This window comes from Natator depressus, chromosome 14, assembly GCF_965152275.1.
Source record: "Natator depressus isolate rNatDep1 chromosome 14, rNatDep2.hap1, whole genome shotgun sequence".
Taxonomy (NCBI): domain Eukaryota; kingdom Metazoa; phylum Chordata; order Testudines; family Cheloniidae; genus Natator; species Natator depressus.
The window spans coordinates 28,777,385-28,799,613 of NC_134247.1; the positions used below are offsets into that span (position 1 = coordinate 28,777,385).

General features: G+C 43.9%; 1 protein-coding gene and 1 long non-coding RNA gene across 4 annotated transcripts; one reads left to right on the plus strand and one right to left on the minus strand.

Annotated features, from left to right (window-relative positions):
- Positions 1-966: 966 nt before the first annotated feature.
- On the minus strand, positions 967-9,288 carry LOC141999016 (uncharacterized). Of its 2 annotated transcripts, none has more exons than XR_012641944.1 (3): positions 9,143-9,288; positions 7,182-7,569; positions 967-3,265 (listed from the first exon to the last, which is right to left on the minus strand). It is a non-coding gene; the product is annotated as an uncharacterized LOC141999016 (long non-coding RNA). The 2 variants fall into 2 exon arrangements; XR_012641945.1 differs by having other exon boundaries at positions 9,161-9,230.
- Positions 9,289-9,644: 356 nt separating this feature from the next.
- On the plus strand, positions 9,645-18,936 carry LOC141998987 (uncharacterized). Of its 2 annotated transcripts, none has more exons than XM_074972042.1 (4): positions 9,645-9,862; positions 11,660-11,861; positions 15,909-16,022; positions 16,302-18,936. In XM_074972042.1, exons 2-4 carry the CDS (start codon positions 11,723-11,725, stop codon positions 17,675-17,677), a joined length of 1,629 nt encoding a protein of 542 aa, XP_074828143.1. In that variant the 5' UTR covers positions 9,645-9,862; positions 11,660-11,722; the 3' UTR covers positions 17,678-18,936. The 2 variants fall into 2 exon arrangements, with proteins under 2 accessions (XP_074828143.1, XP_074828144.1); XM_074972043.1 differs by having other exon boundaries at positions 16,305-18,935.
- Positions 18,937-22,229: the final 3,293 nt, after the last annotated feature.

Sequence of the window (22,229 nt, forward strand, 5' to 3'; positions counted from 1 at the left end):
GGATGAATTTAATCTGAGAATGACATCAGCCTCATGATAGCCTCGAATGGAAGGAACTGTCATAACTCAACTCTCTAGATGGTCAGGAAAAAAAGTTCCATTATTCACTGCTCTGTCTATCTAAAGTGTCTATATGGCTGCCTTGACCGCATTCCATCACAATGTTTTCTAATGTATAAATTGCAGGATTCACCAAACAAAATTTTCACAGAAAGTCTTCACTTTCCTTGTACATTTTCTCTTTTTCATTTAAAGAAATGAAAACTGGGAAAACAAATAGTTTTGGCTGAAAAATGCATTTTTAATTTAATTTAATTTAATGTTTTTTGACAGTTTTCAGACAAAAAAATTAAATTTTCAAGTGGTCCACGGAAAAAAAAGTTTGAGACCCACTGCTCTCACTGATCATCACTTTAACACCAAAACAACGTTAATCGGGATGACTTTAAGTGAGGATTTAGAGGACACAGGGGATGTAATGTCTAAATCAGTTCTCCACCAAGATAAGCTACCATGTGTAGTGACCCGAGGATGCTCAGTAGCATCTCCTGAGGCAGCTGCCTCACTGTGTCCTTGCCCGCCATCAGACTCTGCTACCTGTTGAAAACAGGAGGAAAAAAGGGGGTATGGGGGGCAAATTAGACTGTAGAGAGGGACAGAATTTGTACAGGGACCAAACTGTTTCCAGAGCAGGGTAAAAGGGATGAAGGGAGAGGAAGGAGCTACCTCCATGAGCACGTGCTTATAGCTATCCCCCATTTTTCTTCCATTGGTAGCTCAGTTTCCATTGTTCCTCTGTCAGAATGTGCTACCATCCCTCTTTACTTTAGGGGAACATCCCATCCCTCTGAATGAGACACCAGTGTTTTCCCCAGGAATTGAAATAGGAGGGTGGGGTGTTTGAATTTACAGGAGGGTGGGGTCAGGGCCGACGAGGGGTGAGACCGTGAGGGTGAAGGTGGGCTGTATGTCACAACAGTAAAAACTGAAAAATGTTTCATGAACATTTTATTAGATTTAACTCATGTTTTAAAATCATCACACAAATTAAAGTTGGCTACTCAAGCCTTCTATGAAGCACTACATCTACTTCCTTCTTGGCTTCTTGTTATAATTTTGTACAACTCTGTTAATAAACCTCTAGAATGCAATGCATTCATCTTTGGTGGCTTCTCGTGTGTCCAGAACTTCCATTCCTTCAATCGATATGCTCATTAGTTCATTCATATGATCAGGCAGAAGGTGACATCTTTCAGAACACAAAATTCTATTCAATGATGAAAAAGAACGTGCAACGTTGTGACTGGGAGTAGCAAGAGATGAATTCCTACTTCTTTCATCCCAGGAAATATAGCACAAAGACAGGGTTGAGCCACTAGTGATGATAAAAAAAAGAAGTTGAAGTCAAATCTTCTTTCATTCGTTGTATGATATTCCACTTTGTGTTCAAATTCTTTGTTTTGTCCTGCGCAGATGGCAGCCCCATTGCTGGTAGAGCCTCACTCCACTCAGCTATCGGTGTTTTATAGGATAAGGATCTGTAAAAGCTACATAGAGGTTGAGTAGAATCTAGAAGTCGCTGTTGTAGATTTTTAAGAATCAAGTCTGTGTACTTTTTCAGTTGTCTTAACAAACACTTCTTGTCCCCTTCACTTAAGGATTCAATATATATGTCTTCATTAGTCAACTTCTGGACTGAACTATTTGCTTCTTCCAGTAATTTTCCAATGGATAGCTCTCTGATTGATCCAAATGTAGCTTCTATTGCTGGACAAAGATCTACTACTGTTGTAGCAGATGCCTGGAAGGCACTGTTTAATGACCCAAGTGGTTTCAACAGTAGACTTACGAGAGAGAGAATGGCAATAATCTTCTCTGAACGTAGTAGCAAAAGTAATCCATCAGCCTCACTACTTAGATCCATCCCATCTTGGTAGATACTTTTTAAAGCCAGTAATAACAGCTGGAGTAATTTTAAGACAACAGCCAAGGATCGCTCATGAGAAAGCCAGAGGGTTTTCCCAGGTTGGACTAATTTGAACTTCAGTCCCAGTGTATATTCTATGTTTTTCAAGATATTCAGCCTTTTTGGACTCTTGCTGAAAAAAGAATATAATGAAGACATTAAATTTATAGCTTTTAAAATGTCTTTTGAAGAGTCTGCAGCTCGTACTAGCACTAGTTGGAGTAGATGGCTTCTGCAGTGTGTATAGGAGAGATTAAGGATACACTTTTCTCTGAGCAAAGCTTGTACTCCACCATGTCTTCCAGAGAACTTTGCAGCTCCATCAAATGCACAAGCAGCCATCTGTTTGTGGTCCAACTGACAAACATTTAACTCTAAGATGTGGGTTGTCACAGATGCAGCCGATGTGTCTTCTATAACTTGAACATCTAGAAATGAATCTACTGGCCTACCACTGACATTAAGGTAATGTACACAATGACTCAATACTTGATGCCCATTTGCACTGGTGCATTCATCAGCCATGTATGCAATTTTTTTGAATGTGGTCAGAGAGTTCTTCACTTTTTCAGCTGAGTCTTTCACTGTTGCACCACATGCGTCTAGCCAGTCAGTTGAGTTGCCTGCAGAAAGACAGTGAACATTTGCTGGTCTTGTTCGGAACCAGTGTTCAACTTCAGGATGAACAAGTGACAATGCACTTAACATTGGCCTCCAGTTTGTAGTGTGTGGTATCTCTTGCTTAAACAGAAAGTATGATGCCACAGCCATGTTTGTTCACATGAACCGTGTTGTGTCTCCAGCATTCTTAACAGCCTCATTAAGTACTTCTAAAATTTGCTTTGAAAGTGGGCTTATAAGGCTTTCTGCATGTTGATGGACTCCAGAGGCCTGGTGTTTTGCAGCCTTTTCACGTAGTTTGTCAGCATTAGCTTTGCTGATCGGTCTGACAAACCAAGCTCCTCCACTTTTACCAGTTAGAGCATTGGGAAGCTTTCCTTCTTCGTAAGCTTTTTTGCAAGAGGTGCACCAGTAGCCATCTTTTGTAACTTCAATAAATGGGAACACTTTGACCAACAACAATCGGGAACTGCCTTTAGGTTTTGGAGACACTGTTTCTTCAGTAGGTAGCTGTATTTGTGCTTCGGGCTGGTCGGATGTAGATGCACCACTTGACCCTTCAGATGACATGTTGATATATTCTTGGTTCTTGATGTGTTCTTCACCTTGCTTGGTTTTTGAGGCCTTTGAGTGGAAAAATTGTTGCATTGGTTTTTGTCTTTTCATTTTTACTTTGACCTGCAACATATAAAAGAGATATGAATAAATTTTATTAGGATAATGCAAATTACACCAAAACACATAACTGTTCTAGATTTCTAAAACAAATATACATGTTTTTTTTAATTATTTAATTTAAATTGACTTTTGAAAAATAAGCCATCATGGGATAAGAGGGAAGTCCTCTCCTGGATCAGTAACTAGTTAAAAGATGGGAAACAAAGGGGAGGAATAAATTATCAGTTTTCAGAATGGACAGAGATAAATAGTGGTATTCCTGAGGGCTCGGTACTGGGACCATTACTATTCAACATATTCATAAATGATTTGGAAAAATGGGTAAACAGTGAGGTGGTAAAATCTGCAGATGAATCAAAACTATTCAAGATAGTTAAGTCCAAAGCAGACTGCGAAGAGTTACAAAGGGATCTCACTGGGTGACTGGGCAACAAAATGGCAGATGAAATTCAATGCTGATAAATGCAAAGTAATGCACATTGGCAAACATAATCTCAACTATACATACAAAATGATGGGGCCTAAATTAGCTTTTAACACTCAAGAAAGAGATGTTGGAGTCATTGGGGATGGTTCTCTGAAAATATCCACCCAATGTGCAGCGGCAGTCAGCAAAAAGCAAACAGAATGTTGGGAATCATTAAGAAAGGGATAGATAATAAGACAGAAAATATCATATTGCCTCTATATAAATCCATGGTACGAGCACACCTTGAATACTGTGTGCAGATCTGGTCAACCCTGTTACCAGATGTGCCCGTTACTTTGGGGTATGCTCATTTATTAGGGTAACTCTTCGGGGCGGGGGGGAGAGCGGAATTCTGTAATTCTATTGATGTACTGCTTATGTCACTTGTGTGTTCATATGGAGCTCTACTCCTTCCTTCTGCAAGTCCCGTCCCAATGGAGCTATCCTACAGGACCTAGGTTACCCAGGACTGGGTTCCTCCAGCCCTAGAACTAGATGAACACACACACAGAGCAAGTCTGAGCAGACCGGGTCAATCAGCACTTTCCAGCTGATTCCCTCATATGTCCCTGTACTCAATGGGCTGGGTTAAGCAGCACTTTCTTGCTGTCACCCTCATGTGCCTCTGGGCTCAATAGGCTGGGCTGAGCAGCACTTTCAGCTGCCCCCGCCTTATGTGCCACAGGTTTAACACGTCCCTATCCCACTTTCACGTCACACTTGTATGGGTAGTAATCCACTTGATGAGCAAACCCCACAGTATTTTTGGGCGCTACAGGGATCTTTAGCTTAGGTAAAAGAAGCATTGCTGCAGAGTAAATGGGGGAAGCTAAACACAAAAGACTAGAGTTCAGAGAGAGAGAGGCAACCAGCTTAACCATAAAAGTTATTTATTGAATAATAGTGATAACGACACAAGGAGAGCCTAAAACAACATAACATAGATTATTAAAGGTTAATACCTGAGGTAGAAAGGAAAACAGAGGGGGGGGGCGGGGGATCTCACCCACTCCAGGAGGCTTGAACTGGTCAGGGTTCCCAGGTGATGGTGGTAGCTCAGGGTCCTGAGGGCAGGAGACAGGCAGAGCCCCCAGCACGATCAGTCAGGAGAAGATGGAGTCCCAGTGGAACTGATGCATAGATTGGATCTAAGCATCAGAACGCCTACTGGAGGGTGAGTAGGGATTTTTGTAAAAATGGTTCAAGAGAGAACACTAGATTTGTTTATAGGTAAACTGATGACTCAAGGGTTTTCTTTAGGCTAGACAATAGGAGCTGATCACTCTTGGCTCTGGGTGGTGTTTTCTTCCAGGGAGCTCCCAATGCAAGTAGGCTGTTTCAGTATTTTGGATATCAATCAAGGATTTATTACTAGAATTGGTCTGATAATTGCTGATCTGGGTGTGTGCAGGTGTAGGTGTAGGTTCATTAACATCTGCAGAAGAGATTCCCATGATGCAGCGTGTACCTGCTTTTTTGGTCCCAGAGTTCAGTGCAGTTCTCTGTTCTCCATTCTGCATGCAAATTGAGATGTCTCCCTGTCCCATCTTTCATGCAGATGAGGCTAGGGGAGTTGTCTCTGTTCTTCATTCTGTATGCTAATGGAGATGTCTTAATCTTGTCACCCTTGTCAGGAGGGGTCTAAGTGTGTCTCCCAACGCCCTTCACTGCTCTCTGCAAGTATTTTTCTCTGACGGGTTTTGGTTTAAACAGAGGCTGGTGGGGTGGGGGGGTGTCTTTCATGAGTCAGACAGGCTGGATACTGCACCCTGGTTCCCCAAGAACACAGAGCTGACTGGTATCAACCCATCCCAAAAAAGATATATTGAAATTGGAAAAGGTACAGAGATGGGCAACTAAAATGATTAGGGGTATGAAACAGGAGAGATTAAAATGACTTGGAATTTTCATTTTAGAAAAGAGACAACTAAGGGGGATATGCTGGAGGTCTATATAATCTTGATTGGTGTGAAGAAAGTGAATAAGGAAATGTTATTTAATCCTTCACATAACACAAGAACTAGTAGTCACCCAATGAAATTAATAGGCAGCAGGTTTAAAAAAACAAAACAAAAGGAAGTACTTCTTCACACAACATAAAGTCAACCCGTGGAACTCTTTACCAGTGGATGCTGTGAAGACCAAAACTATAAAAGGATTAAAAAAGAACTAGATAAATTCCTGGAGAATAGGTCTGTCATAAATAAAAAGGGAAGGGTAAACAACTTTAAAATCCCTCCTGGCCAGAGGAAAAATCCTTTCACCTGTAAAGGGTTAAGAAGCTAGGATAACCTCGCTGGCACCTGACCAAAATGACCAATGAGGAGACAAGATACTTTCAAAAGCTGGGAGGAGGGAGAAAAACAAAGGGTCTGTGTCTGTCTGTGTGATGCTTTTGCCGGGGACAGAACAGGAATGGAGTCTTAGAACTTAGTAAGTAATCTAGCTAGATATGCGTTAGATTATGATTTCTTTAAATGGCTGAGAAAATAAGCTGTGCTAAATAGAATTCCTGTCTGTGTGTCTTTTTTGTAACTTAAGGTTTTGCCTAGAGGGATTCTCTATGTTTTGAATCTAATTACCCTGTAAGGTATTTACCATCCTGATTTTACAGAGGTGATTCTTTTTACTGTTTCTTCTATTAAAATGTTTCTTTTCAAGAACTGAATGCTTTTTTCATTGTTCTAAGATCCAAGGGTTTGGGTCTGTGGTCACCTATGCAAATTGGTGAGGATTTTTACCAAACCTTCCCCAGGAAGTGGTGTGCAAGGGTTGGGAGGATTTTGGGGGGAAAGACGTTTCCAAAACAACGTTTTCCCAATAAACCCAGATAAACGTTTGGTGGTGGCAGTGAAAGTCCAAGGGCAAAGGGTAAAATAGTTTGTAGCTTGGGGAAGTTTTAACCTAAGCTGGTAAAAGTAAGCTTGGGGGGTTTTCATGCAGGTCCCCACATCTGTACCCTAGAGTTCAGAGTTGGGAAGGAACCTTGACAAGGTCCATCAGTGGCTATTAGCCAGGATGGGGAGGGACGCAACACCATGCTCTGAGTGTCCCTAACCTGTTTGCCAGAAGCTGGGAATGGGCAACAGGGGATGGATCACTTGATGATTACCTGTTCTGTTCATTCCCTCTGAAGCACCTGGCCTTGACCACTGTCGGAAGACAGGATATTGGGCTATATGGACCATTGGTCTGACCCAGTATGACCATTCTTATATAAAAATTAATTACAATAATAAAAATGTTTTTAGTACAGAAACTCCCCAACATAATGACCTCTCCAGATAGCAACGATGTGAGATAACAACCTGGGCAAATAATGCATTTTAAAAATCTTGGCCTACTAGGAAACATATGTATATAAGTTTCCATTCCCAGTCACAAATCTAGCATTCTGGAGCAAAGTCACTCAAACATAGTCCAATAAACAAACATTATTTAACGTACCTCTCACTTTTCGCTCCACCGCACCCCACTCACGGGTGTTGTCCTTGGTCAGTGGAGACTCAGAGTTCAGAGGTGCTTTCACATGAGTTCAGCTCCCAGGTTGGGGGCAAGAAGGCATCTTGCTTGTTCCTCCAGCTGCTCACTATTCGCTCTGGCCACTGCTGTTTGTTGTGCCACCATTCACTCCACCACTTTGTTGCCAATGGCCCTCCACCATCGCCTTCTGCTGCCACCTGCCACTGTGACCTCTGCGAGTTGGTCTCTTGAGGTTCCACCCAGCTCTCAGTGATTTCAGCTAAGCTCTCTGTGGGGGAACCTCACTGCCAGTGCAGACTGGACCGTCTCTTCCACGGCAACACTGTCCCACAGCAGGTCTAAGCACTTAGACCTGATTATCAGTGATTTAAGCTGTAGTGGTCACTTAACAAAACAAAAGACTCTCTATGGAGCCTAATCAGCTCTGTCTTTAAACTGTGGAGAGGGGCAGTCAAATCGTACTTGTGACACAGGCAGACCATCAAGCAAAACACCTGTCCCCACCCTCTCTCTTGATGCCCTCAATCAACACAGGCTAAGTACTGCCCTTTACTCATACAATAAGAATAACAACATTTCATTACCCCCCCACCACACACACACACACACACACACACACACACATTCAAGTGATTTGTAACCCAACCCCAGCCAAAATCTATCACTTGGGCAACACAGCTCCGTTTGCTGGATACCTAGGTAGATTAGGTGTGAATGTAAATACAATCTGGTCCTGAAGCCTTTCCCCCCAGCCCGCAGCTCATCACGAGCTGTCAGGGAGAGCTCATTTAGACTTTTCTTACAAATCATAATTTGAAATTATTAGGTTGGTCAACATCACGGAAATGAATGCACTGACACTGTCGTAAAAAACAACAGCTGTATAAGGAAGCTAGTCTATGTTCATACTTTTCAAATCTATCATACTTTTTCAGATACACATATTTTATCATACACTTTATATGCTTTTAAAGTGTGTATTAATGTTTCAATTTCAATTCAAGTTTCCAAACAGTCACTAAATTAGCATGTAACTAGTTCACAAAACTGGGTAGGGGGGGTGGTTGGGAAAATTCAGGGAGGGCGTAGGGAAATCACTGCCGGTGCAGTCTTAACCAAAGGAACTGAAGGTGCACTAAGAACAACAAGAGTCATATGAACATTTAAAATAAATAATGCTAATGCCTTAGCCTGTGGATTACAGGAAAGGAAGTGCAATCTAGGCAATCAGGACAGCACTTGCTCCTTGACCTGACTTTTCCTAATCTGCCCGTCTCCTTCTCTTGCCTCCACCAGTTCTCCCCTCCTTTGGACACATTTTTTACCCCTCCATGATGTCGAGGACTCAAACCCCCAGACGGCATGGTTCGTTGTCTGACTGGAGAGAGATAGGCAACACCAGCAAGATCTGAACACAAAGCTCTTTATTGAAGAGTGCACACAACAATAGAGAGCAGCCCGTCTCCAAAGAGAACCAGCAGCCTCTAAGTAAAACTCATAGGTTTTTATAGACAGTTCCGTCGCGTCACAGATTTATTCATAAAGCAGCCCACCCCTCCCCTATGTTAGTTAAAATCCTCTTTCTCTATTATGCATGCACTTCTACCCCCTTATTGTACATAACTTTTAGCAAATCGCAATGCTTCACTAACTTTCTTATCGGTATGGGTGTCAACCAGGAGACAAGGAGTTAAGAACAGACATAACACAAAAACAAGGAGTGGAAAACAGTGCCTCCGATCTCAACAAACTGGTCCCAGAACATTTGGTACAAAAAGGCAGGAATGCAGGCCTCCCCTTTTTTCTTACTCCCTGCAACTTAAACAAGTATTCCTTCATTCTGCTGTCAGAGGCTTTCCCCGCAGCCTCTCTTAGCCTGACTTTGGTTAGGTTGACATAACCGCTTCCTATTTAACTTTTCTCACCTGACAATGATTTCTCACCTTCTTTCCCCTCTCATTTTCTCCCACTGTTAGCACCATTTCCTTGCCGCAGGAAGCAGATTGGGAGGGTAGGAAGGGCAGAGTGAGGGCAGCAGCTTCAGCAGATGCCACTGAGCAACCTCGGATAGGTCCAGCAAGGGAGCAAATGCTCCAGGAAGCAGTTTCTCACCTGATTCGTCTGCCGCATCCCTGTCGGCGGCGAGAGGGAGGGGACAGTTCCTGCTGGGACAGCAAAATAAATAGCACAGGGTGGCTGAGGGAGGTAGTTAGACAGGAGGCTTCTGAGAGCCTGGGATGGCACCAGGGAGCGCATTGCTCCAGGACTCTGTGTCTACACACTGGGGGTTTCTCTCAGCTCAGGAAGGAGAGAAGGATTCTGGCTGGCGTCCAGCAGCTGAGGGGTTAACACTGTAACGCCCGGCTGCTGCTCTGTTTAGTGCTGAGGGAGGGGAAGTTGCTCTGGCTCTTGCTGCTGCACAGGTGGGGGTTGGACTTCCTGAGTCAAACACTGACTGCTGCCTTCAGCTCCATACTGAGCCCGGAGTCCGGGCTGAGCCGCTGCTGCCCAGCGGGGTGTGTGCGGGGAGAGACCTGCACTAACCCCCTCTGGGCCCAGCCGCGGGGACTTTCTGCGGGGGCTGGAACCAGCCCCTGGGTAGCCCCGGGCTCTGCCGACACCAGCCCCTGAGCCGGAGCCTGCAGGTGAGGGGAGAGACCCGGGGGAAGGGCTGGGGCCGGGCAGGAAAGTGACTCTGCACCAACGGCCCCTCCTCGCCCCAGCTCTGCTCCCGGGGGGGCGGGGGTCTGCGAGTCCTGGAGCTGCTGCCCTCCCTGACCCCCCCCCCCCCCCGGCTCTGCCCCCCTGAGCGCCGGCAGGAGCCGAGCCAGCGCCGGGAGAGCGGCCGGGCCGGGCCAGGGACCGAGTCTCCCAGCCCGACGGGAGGGAGAGGGGGCAGGAGGGAGACAGGAGCAGAGACTGGCAGGGGCAGCAGGAGCAATCAGTGGGGAGGGAGGTTCCCGGCTCCCAGCCCTGCCCAGCTCCGTTCCCTGCAGCACCCCGGGCAGATTGACTTTCCTGGGGAGGAGCAGGGAGAGGAAAAGCCAGTTCCTGCCTCTGCCTGGTCCCCGCGCTGCTGGGGGGATGCGCCGCCCTGGGGACCGTGTCGGGGGATCCCCCAAAGTGGCTGCTTTTATTCTGCTCTTTCAGTATAGCTGGACCGCACAGTGACATGGACAGTGTTGGCTGCACCATTTTAGTCTAAAGGGACCTTTTCAGTTCCTTATAACACACTCAGAGTTACCAGACAGGCCTCAGGTCTGACATAGTTTGACAATTCCTAAGATCATTTTAGAGCAGAGAGTCTCTGTCCTGGGTGAATTTATTTGAAACGTTTGATATGGGAAAACACTTAGCTTGTTTTTGAGAAGGGGCCTGGGAAAAGAGCAAATTACAATTTTACCATTTTATTTTTTAAACTAATTCTAGTCCCTTAAGAATTTAAGTAAAAATTTTACATTTGACTGAGAAAGAATTCCTATTCAAGAGACAAGGTGGGTGAGGTAATATATTATTGGACCAACTTCTGTTCATGAGAGAGACCAGCTTTTGAGCCACAGAGGGTATGTCTACACAGCAAAAGAAAAACCCGTAGCTGGCCTGTGCTAGCCGACATGGGCTCATGGGGCTCTGGTAGCAGGGCTGTTTCATTGCTACCTAGACTTCTTGGCTTGGGCTAGACCCTCCCACCCTACAGGGTGAAAGTGATTAACCACTGGAACAAATGACCAGGGGAAGTGGTGGATTTTCCATCTCTTGATGTCTTCAAATAAACGCTGGATGCTTTTCTGACCAATATACTTTAGACAAATGCAGGTCATTGGGCTCAGAACTGGTGTAACAGGGTAAAATGCAAGGGACTGTGACATACAGAAGTCAGACTGATGATCTCATAGTCCTTTGTGGCCTTAAGCTGTATGAATCTTAGGAACTCATCCTACAACCACTCACACATATTTAATATTAAGCATCTCAGTGCTTCCATTGACTTCACTTACTCTCTGTCACTAACAGTGTTTAAAAGTCTGTATGGATTTAGTCCTTGTGGGAGGGGCTGGGCTGGACTGTAAATAAAGTGATAAAAGCCAGAATCCTTAAAAAACAGGAGACTAATGTAGACACCTACGTCTGTGTTCAGGCAGCTCAGTCATTGGCCTAATTATCAGCAAGGCTGGACACTCAGAACTGAGACCCAATATGGCAGGCTCAACATTCTTGAAATGCAGGCCACTTATTGAGAGACTTGACTATGGATTTGGGACTAAACTTTGGGTTGTTTTGTTTTGTTTTTTAGTGTTTTTGGCTCAAGCATTCTCCAGGATAACAGAGTCTAGGATGACAGAGGGTGTCTGTTGGCAGGGAAGGAGTCTGGGGAAAATTGGGGTGTGTAATGGATTAAACCCCTTCTGAAACCTTCCCTATCGCCCTTCTCACTCTGACAGGCTGCAGAATAAAATCCACATTTGCTCCAGTTCATCCCATCCACGGAGAGACGAGGAAGGGAAATGGCTGCAGCAGAGCCGGTGACCTTCGAGGAGGTGGCTGTGTATTTCTCTGAGGAAGAATGGACCCTGCTGGACGTAGGTCAGAGAGCCCTGTACAGGGATGTTATGCAGGAGAATTATGAGACCGTGACCTTGCTGGGTAAGGATTCCTGTCCCATTGGGTATTAGAAACTGTGGGGTCTCAGAAGCATCTGGGTCAGCTTCTCTTCAGGATTCTTAATTGGTCCCCCATATTTCTATGACGATCAGCCCTGCTAGTCCCTAGATTGTGTGTCTGTGATACTGTGCCTTCCCACAAAACAGAAGATTGAGGGACATGTTGATGGTGCTACTCTTCCCAGAACCAAGATTTTTAAGTGCACTTTATCTCCATCTTGACTGCATTCTGCCTGAGCCAGATATGTTAGCAGGAGCTCCCAGATGTTCCAGACTCTTCTACCTGTCAGGAAAGCCATGGACCAGAGTCTTGAGGCTGGTTGCCATTAGTGTCTCTAGAGCTACCTCTTCTGCCAAGGTGCTGAGTTCTTGGAAGGAGGATGTTGGTCCTGGTGTCTCTTCTTGGCCGTGATGGTTCCTCGCACTGAGAGGGGCTGTGTTCTGGGGCTGAGGGAGGATATATGAAGTAACTGGTGGTCTGAGAGTATTCTGTGAGTCTATCGATATACTATATGAATGTCTGGGGGACGGCCCAGGGAGGTTAGAAGAATATTCACAAATTGGCAAAGAGTTCATAAAAATGCCACAAGAATGATTTCAAGTTTGGAAAATGTGCCTTAGAGTGAGAGACTTAAAGCGCTCCGTATATTGAATTTATCCAGGAGAAGATTAAGTAGTATTTTGAACAGAAGCCTTAGGTATCTACAGAGGGAGATTTCTGACAGCACAGGGTTCCTTAATCTAGCAGACAAAATCAGAAGGAGATCCAGTGGCTGGAAGCTGAAGCTGGATAAATTCAGACCAGTCATAAAGTGCAGATGTTTAACAGTGAGGTGAATTAACCATTGGAGTAATTTAAGCAGGGATGTGGTGGATTCTCCATCACTAGGAGTCTTTGAATCAAGCTTGGATGTCTCTTTCTAACAAATATGTCTAGCTCAACCACAAGATATGGACTCGATGCAGGAATTTCTGCGCAAGGTTGTCTGACCTGTCTAACATACAGGAGGTCAGACTAGATAATCCTAATACTCCCTTCTGGCCTTTACATCTGGCCATCTATGTTTGCAGATCTGTAGATTAGTCAGAAATTTGGTCAAGTTCCAATTCAGCAAACTTCCCTATTCACCAAGCACCAATGTGACTCAAGCACTAACTATAAGAGAGATGCTCGACTAGGAACCTGAGGATTCAGGAACTATGGGGATTCACTTGGTGGGATTTCTTTGGATGGATCTGTCCTGCATCTAAGGAAAAGAAGGAGGGAAATTAGCAGAATAAGGACAATGTTCTTCCAAAAAGCAGACTTTCACACACTCTGAGAACTTGGTATGTTTGGTCCCATAGGAAGAAAATCTAAGGGAAAAAGGAGTTCAGGAGAGCTGGCAGTTTCTCAAAAAGACAATATTTACAAGACCAAAAGCGTATCCCAATAATACAGAAAGATAGGAAGAATAGCAAGGGGCCAATATCGCTGCATCAGGAGGTCTTTAATGACACGAACATTGAAAAGGAATCCTGCAAAAAGTGGAAACATGGACAACTTGCTAAGGATGAGTATGAAATAACAGCAGAGGCATGTAGCGAGAAAATCAAAAAGTCTGAGGCACAAAATGAGTTACAAATAGCAAGGGACATAAAAGGCAATGAGAAGAGGTCCTGTAAATACATGAGGAGCAAGAGAAGAACGAAAGACAGTGTAGGCCCACTACTTGGAGGGGAAAGAGAGCTAAAAATGATAACATCAGGAAGCCTGAGTTGTTAATTCCTATTTTCCTTTAGTGTTTAGTAAAAAAAAAAAAATTAATGTTGACCAGATGCTTAATAGAAGTAATATCAAAAACAAGGGGGAAGGAACACAAGCCAGAGTAGAGAAAGAACAGATTGAATACATCTAACTTACTTAAATATTCTTTAAGTCATCGGGGACTGACAAAATTCATCCTGGGGTACTTAAGGAACTAGCTGAAGCAATCTTGGAACTATTAACAGTTATCTTTGAGAATTCATGGAGGACAGGTGAGGTCCCAGAGACTGGAGAAGGACAAGCATAGTACTTATCATTAAAAGGGGGGAACAAAGATGACTTGCGAATTATAGGCCAATCAGCCTAACTTTGATACCTGTATAGACATTGAACCAAATTATTAAACAATCAATTTGTAAGCACCTAGTGGATAAGTAATAGTCAACATTGTTTTGTCAAGAATAAATCAAGTCAAATCCAAAGTGTTACGTTGAGGAAGGATAAATCAAATGCACAAATACACAATGTGCAATAACTGGCCAGGAAGTAGTACTGTAGAAAAGCATTTGGGAGTTATAGTGGATCACAAATTGAATGTGAGCCAACAATGTGATGTAATTGCAAAAAAGGCTAATATCATGCTAGGCTGTATTAACGAGAGAGTCATATGTATGACACAGTAGGTAATTGTCCCTCCCTACTTGGCACTGATTAGGACTCATTTGGAGTACTGTGAACACTTCTGGGTGTCTCACTTTTGGAAAGATGTGGACACATTGGAGAGAGTATAGAGGAGAGCAAAAAAACCTGACCTATGAGAAAAGGCAAAAAGAAGTGGTCATGTTTAGTCTTGAGAAAAGAAGACTGAGTGGGAGACCTGATACCAGTCTTCAAATGGGGGAAGGTGTGTTATGAAGAGGAAGGTGATCGATTGTTCTCTATGTCCACAGAACATAGGAAAAGAAGTGATGGGCTTAACCTGCAGCAAGGGAGATTTAGGTTTGATATTAGGAAAAACTTTCTATCTGTAAGAACAGTTAGGTAATGGAACAGGTTAACAAGGAAAGTTGTGAAATTCCAGGCTTTGTCTACAGTACACAGCTTTTAGCGACATGGCTGTGTTGCCACAGCCCCGCCGCTAAAAGTTGTGCAGCGTAGCCGCTGTTTGTCGGCTCTCCTACTGACAAAAAACTTCCACCCCCAATGAGTGGCATTCGCTTTGTCAGCAGGAGTGCTCTGTTCACACTGGCACTTGTCATGACAAAACTTCTTTCGGGTGGTGGGGGTGTTTAACACCTCTGAAAGACAAAAGTTTTGTCATTCAATTGCGAGTGCAGACAAAGAGCCAGTCACTGGTTGCTTTTAAGAACAGGATAGACAAACATCTGTCAGGGTCGGTCTTGGGGTACCTACTTCTGTCTCAGTGCAGGGGGCTGGGACAGATGAGCTCTCGCTGTTCTTTTCAGCAACACATTTCTATGATTCTGTGATTTGAGCCAAGGTGGGAGGAGAATGTCTACTCCACAGCCAGAGCTGTCCTCTCTGGGTCTGAGGTGTATGGAGCAGGTTAAGGGGGTAGGAAAAGCCAATACCAGGCCTGAGGTGTGAGTCAGCAGGGGCAGATCGGGTCTTATGGATAATGGGGAAGGACTGAATGACAGTTGATCAGCAAGCGTATGGGGGCCCTTGTACTGGACCATCATGACTCATGAGAGGAGGCTCTTTGCTCTCTGCATTGGACAGGGAGCAGGTGTATAGTGATCTTTTTCCAGGCCCTGGGTGGTGGTTCCTCTGTTTATTTATGAACAGCTTATCATTGGGGGAGAACCTAGGGTCCCCAATCAGGTGACACCTGTGGAGCTAGGTGCTGCATGGATGCAGACTAGGAGAGAGTCCCCATACCAAAGAGTTGATGGTCTGAGTATATCCTCCTGTTCTGCCTTGTGTTGAGAAGGGATATACGGGTGTGTGGGGGGGAGACGTGACTGTAAATGATGGAGGCTAAATCGTACCCCAGGTAACTTCAGAGTGTAGCAACTCCGCTCAGCTCCTCAGGGGAATAAGTCAGGGCCATTCCTGAGGCAGAGTGGGTGAACTCCTCCTCCAGAGCTGTGCATCATGGGATATTGTATGATTTATAGTGCAGTCCCCATAGGGTTAGGGGTAGGGAGAGGAAGAAGCCTCCCTGTGTGGGCTGCGCAGATCCTTGGTTTGGAAGTAATAACAGCCCTGAGCTTAATGACCAAGATCAACACTTGTTTCCTCACTCCCTCTGCCAAGCAGGATTCCCAGTTTCCAAACCTGACGTGATCTCCCACCTGGAACGAGGGGAGAGGTTGTGCGTTTCTGATCTCCGGGACTATGAGGAAAGGGAGATTCTGAGAGACCCCCACACAGGTGAGGAATCAGTTAAACTTACTCAGAAATCAGTTATTCTATCATCCTGGCAGACGTCATGTACGCATTTTCATCAAGCTTGTCTGACCCTTCATCTATGCTCATAGGATGTGGAGGAAGGATGGGTACCCTCCTATGGGGAAGGGTATGGGGGGAGCAGGATTCAGCTCCTGATCGTTCAATCTCCCCAGCAGTTATTTGGGTTTGTTCTCCCCTTTCTGAGGTTCCCTGTCCCTGGCACAGGGACTGACTCCTGTCTGGATTTGCTCTCTGTCCCAGCAGGTGATGGGATGGTGAATGAGGAGGAGAATCCTCAGCAGGAAAGTCCTGAGCGAGTGGAACCACAGGAGATGGTATCAGGAAGATCTGATGTTTCCCAGAGTCCTGAGCAGGGAGAAGCCTGTGAAATTCAGCACAGACCAGAAAGGAAGCAGGGAAACTACTCAGAGGAGAGACTGGGTAAATCCATTCACAAGAGCAGAGGCATCAAGAAAATCAAAGAAACTGTTCAACAGAGAATCCGCACTGGAGAGAGTCCCTACTCGTGCGGTGATTGTGGGAAAAGCTTCAGTCAGAGCTTAACCCTTATTCACCATCAGAGAATCCACATGGGAGAGAAACCCTATAAATGTAATGAGTGTGGGAAAAGCTTCAGTGTGAGCTCAAAGTTTCTATTGCATCAGAGAACACACACAGGAGAAAGACCCTATGACTGCCCCGTGTGTGGGAAAAGCTTCAGTGTGAGCTCCAACCTTATTCAACATCAGAGAATCCACACAGGAGAGAAACCCTATAAGTGTCCCGACTGCGGGAAAAGCTTCAATCAGAGTTCAAACCTTCTGTCACATCAGAGAATCCACACGGGAGAGAAACCCTTTGAATGTCTCGAGTGCAGGAAAAGCTTCAGTCGTAGATCGACCCTTCTATCACATCAGAGAATCCACACACAAGAGAAACCCTATACCTGCGCTGAGTGTGGGAAAAACTTCGGTCACAGTGCACACCTTACTAGTCACCAGAGAACCCACACAGGAGAGAAACCCTTCAAGTGCAGTGAATGTGGGAAAAGCTTTAGTCAAAGCTCAAACCTTTATACACATCAGAGAATTCACATGGGAGAGAGACTCTATAATTGCCCTGACTGCGGGGAAAGCTTCAGACTGAAGTCAACTCTTGTTACTCACAAGAGAATCCACATGGCTGAGAAACCCTTTAAATGCCCCGCGTGTGGGAAAAGCTTCAATGCGAGCTCAGCCCTTAGGAAACATCAGAGAATCCACAGTGGAGAGAGACCCTATGAGTGTCTTCACTGTGGGAAAAGTTTCTGTAGCAGCTCAGCCCTTTGTAATCATCAGAGCACCCACCTTGAGGACAGACCCTACAAATGCAATGAGTGCAGAAAAAGCTTCAGTCAAAGTTCCAACCTTATTCAACATCAGAGAATCCACACAGGAGAGAGACCCTATAACTGCCCCGACTGCGGGAAAAGCTTCAGTCGGAAATCAACCCTAATTAAGCATCAGAGAACCCATGTGGCGGAGAGAGACCCTATAAGTGAGCTAAATGTGGGAAAGGCTTCAGTGAAAGCTCAAACCTCATTACACATCAGAGAATCCACACAGGACACAACACCTAGGAATGGGTCATGTGTATAAGACCTCTATTGAGACCCATGAATCTCAAAGGGTCAGGGCAGGCTGGAGTGGCCCTGTAATGAGGACCTGCAATAGTTAGTTATTAAAGCAGAGAATGAAATCATATGCCTGGAACATGTGTAGACCAAGAGGCTGAGATAAGATTCCCATGTTGTGATGAGATTTGTTTATTGCACTCCCCCTGCCCCCCCCCGACTCTCACACATACCTCCCCATGTACCCCTTATCTCCACACACCACCACCCTTATACATCTGACTCACACCCCTAGGGCTATGATTCCCAGTGGGGTGCGGATGCTGTTTGCTCAGGGGAACAACATCCTTGACTTCCAAAAGAAAGTGAAATTGTCTTTCTAAATGCTGCAGGACAAGAAATGTTCTTCCCATAATTTAAAGCTCCCTCTCTCTTACCTGGGCCATCAGCTAATCAGAAGGATTTTTAATAATATGCAAGAAGGAATAGTAATAGCCCAGCTGCAGGAAGGGAAACTAAACCCATCTGAAACCTAACCTGTACTGAAGTCCACTCCGAACCCTTACCGATTCTGAAATAAGGAAAAAAATCTTGCTCTTCAAATAGCCAAGACAAACCCATCAGTTAAATTTATAATCTTAAAAAATAAAAATGGAATTGTTAATCAAGTGCCTCTGCTCACTTTTAAAAGAAATAATGAGTCCTTTGGCTGCCAGGCAGAAATCAGGGAGAGTTGCAGAACAGGTGTTCGTCAATCATGCTGGGCAGCAGGAGGAGCATAGTCAAAGCCCAACAAAAAAACCTAGAGGGGAAAAAAACCCTTTCTCATAGAACTGTAGAAATGCAGGGGTGGGCTGGAAGGGACCATCAAGTCCAGCCCCCTGCTCTGTGGCCAGCGGACCAAGTAAACCTAGACCATCCCTGACAGGTGTTTGTCCAACTTTTTTTTTTTTTTTTTAAAAGCTTCCGATGATAGGGACTCCTCGACCTCCCTTGGAAGCCAATTGAAGAGCTTAATAACCCTTATATTTAGGTGAGATATTAGGAAAAACTTTCTAAATCTTCCTTGCTACAGATTAAGCCCATCACTTCATGTGCTACCTTCAGTGGACATGGAGAAAAATTGTTCACCATCCCCTTTATAACAGCTCTTAACATATTGAAAGACTATTTTCAGGTCACCCCTCAGTCTTCTGTTCTCAAGACTAAATATGCTCATTTTTAAAAATCTTTACTCATAGGTCAGGTTTTCTAAACCTTTAATCATTTTTATTGCTCTCCTCTGAGCCCCCCCCCCCCCGCCCTCCCCACCCCCCGGTTCTTTTCAGTAGTACTACCACCTAAACAGTTGTTTCCCATTTTATTGTTCTGCATTTGATTTTTCCTTCCTAAGTGAAGTACTATGCACTTGTCTTTATTTAATTTCATCTTGTTGAATCCAAACCAGTTCTCCAATTTGTCAAGGACATTTTGAATTTTAAACCTGTCCTCCAAAGTGCTTGGAACCCCTTCTAGCTTGCTGTCATCTGCAAATTTTATAAGCATACTCTCTACTGGATTATTGGGTCATTAATTAAAATATTGAATAGTGCCAGACCCAGGACTGACCCTGGTGGGAACCCACTAGATACAATCTCCCAATTTGACAGGAAACCACTGATAACTACTCTTTGAGTATGGTCTTTCAACATGTTGTGCACCCACCTTATAGTAATTTCCTCTAGACCACATTTCCCTAGTTTGCCTATGAGAATGTCATATGGAACTGTGTCAAAAACCTTACTAAAATCAGGTTATAACATGTCTACTGCTTCCTCCCAGCCACTAAATCAGTAATCCTATCAAAGAAGGAAACTGAATTGGTTTGGCATGATTTGTTCTTGACAAATCTATTGTGACTATGCCTTATAACCTATTGTCCCCCGGGTGCTTACAAATTGTTTAATACTTTGCTCCAGTACCTTTCCATCTGGTGAAGATAGGCTGACTGAACTATAATTCCCCAGGTCCTTCTTGTTCCTTTTTTTAAAGATAAGTACCATGTTTGCCCTTCTCCAGTCTTCTGGGACCTCACTGTCCTCCAGGAATTCTCAAAGAGATTTGCTAATGACTTGGAGATTGCTTCAGCTCGTTCTTTATGTACCCTGGGATTAATTTAATTAGAGCCTGCTGACTGGAATACATATAACTTCTCTAAATATTCTTTAACCTGGTTTTACCCTATTTTGGTTTGCTTTCCTTCCCCCTGGTTGTCAATATTAATTGTGTTAAGTATCTGGTCATCATTGATCATTTTAGCGACGATTAAAGGAAAATAGGCATTAAGCACCTATTGTTGCTCTCCTTCCTACTAAATAGAGTTCCCACACTTTTTGTTGTCTTTCTCTTGCTCCTAATGTATTTAAAGAACCTCTTCTTATGGACCTTTCTGTCCCTTGCCAGGTGTAACTCATTTTGCACCTTAGCCTTTCTGCTTTTGTCTCTATGTTCTTGTGCTGTTCTTTTGTACTACTTATTAATCTGACCATGTTTCCACTTTTTGTAGGATTCCTTTTTGATTTTCAGGTCATTTAGAATTAAGCAAAAAACCGTCAGGGTGCAACTTCATTTAAAAAAAACCCAACAACAATAAAAGTCTTAAAAGAAAACCCAAAACATCAGTGAAACTTTGCTTTTTAAAATCAGTCTTGGCACAGAACCCAGCATACTAGGGGGGAAGCCACTTAAGCTGCCCAGTGGAGGATGCCACCAGGAGAGGAGTCTTCTAAGCCCCATCCTTTTTATGGAGATAGGTGCCTATCTCTTCCTTCAAGTCAGGAACTGGGGAAGTTAGATGTTCCTCTGCCAATGGGGTCTGATACAGAAGTCCTATTCAGAGGCCACCTATCTCCACACAACACAGCTGGGGAGGAAGCAGATGGAGGAGCTCCTTTATAACCTTTAGCTTCATGGTTATTTTATTCACCCAGGATGTGGGAGACACCTTGTTCATGTCCCCCCACTACCTACTGAGGCAAAGGGATTTGAACAGGGATCTTGCACTTCTCAGGAGAGTGGCTGAACTACCAAGACATGGGATATTCTGATGTGAGTGTCTCCTTGTCTCTCCTAGCGAAGCAGTTCCACTGTATATAAATACTTAAGGAATCATTGGGCCAGAGTAAGAATGATTCCACAGCCTGAGGGCCAGGGCATCCACCTATAAGGTGGGTGACTCTGGATCCAATCCCCCTTCTCCAGTGATCGTAAGATCCGAAGTCCCACCACTCACCACAAAGAAGGCTGTATGCTGAACAGCAGAAGGAAGGGTGAGAAATTGCACCTGCTTGAAAGTGCAGAAAGATTTAGGAAATCAAAGCTTGCTGCTACAATTCCATAGGGATTTTCTGTGCTTCAAAGAAACAGAGCCTTAAAGGACATAACTAGAGTAAGATAGGGTTTGAATCTGACAACATTGCAGATTTTGGCTGCTTTAAATGACATGCTGTAACCTGTAGCTGCCAGACTTATTGTTCACACCATGGGTGTGTGGTGCTGGATGCACTTAACTTGGCTTACTAAATTATCTGGCTTACTGCTTAAAAGAGCTACCCTTCAAATTTTTGGTTTGATGAGGACATAACTAAATCTCAGCTGTGCTGATTGTGTTACTGTATCTTTGTTGTCTTGTTTCAGCTCAAGTCCTATCTTGAAGTGTTACTAAGAACTAGCAACTTTGTTAATCACTGTTCTGCTCTTCCCTGGATTTTTCCCTCTGCACCTCCGGTTTTTGCATATGAGTGAGAATTAAGTGCCGGTGAGAGAAGCATCCTTAGATCTCTCACCCTTGTAACACTACACTGTGTGTGAGCGAGAGAAGTTATCTTCTAACTTCAAAATCTCACATCAATCTTTATTTGTGTATGTTCTAAACTTTAGAATAATTTTGTACTAACTTCAGTTGTGTTGTGTGTTTCTAACTACAGAATGAACTAATATGTTTATATTTTACACTCCACACAAACCTTTTCCCAATCTTGGAATAGGAATTTAACTAGTTCTTATTTTACATTTGTCAATTTTATATACCAGAAGCAGGGTACTTTGTGATAATTCTTTCTATATTTGAATGTTACGTTTACCTATTGGTGTATTGAATTACCTTTAATAATCTCTCTCTTCCCTCCCCCCCCCACTGCCAATTAACTCAAATACCAGGATCTCCCTGCAATATACTGCCTTTCAACTTTCCAAGAAAACTCCCTCACTCTCCTTGACTAACTTTAATTTGAATACGTTGGTTAATCAAACTGCTTTCTGAACTTTCACCCTTGTAAAATTGCCTATTAACTCCACCAAACCAAAGCTAATCCTCTCTCATCTGCATTGTTGTATAATAATCAAATTGGGTGATTCTTGTACCCCATTTATTATGTGTCATTGTAACTATTTCCAACTAGATACATGTGTCTAAACAATGCTGAATTTTGTGCTGTAGTGATCCTATGACTTGCGAATTTGCCTTAAATCATGCTTAGCCTCACAATGTTACCTTATTAAGACGGAAATAAAAGTAGTAATAATGGATTTGGTAGATT

Excerpts from the sequence above, each read along its gene's own strand:
- LOC141998987 (XM_074972042.1), top strand. The coding sequence starts at position 11,723 with ATGGCTGCAGCAGAGCCGGTGACCTTCGAGGAGGTGGCTGTGTATTTC. Across the intron at positions 11,862-15,908 it reads TGAGACCGTGACCTTGCTGG|GATTCCCAGTTTCCAAACCT; the intron begins GTAAGGATTCCT and ends TCTGCCAAGCAG. Across the intron at positions 16,023-16,301 it reads TCTGAGAGACCCCCACACAG|CAGGTGATGGGATGGTGAAT; the intron begins GTGAGGAATCAG and ends TCTCTGTCCCAG.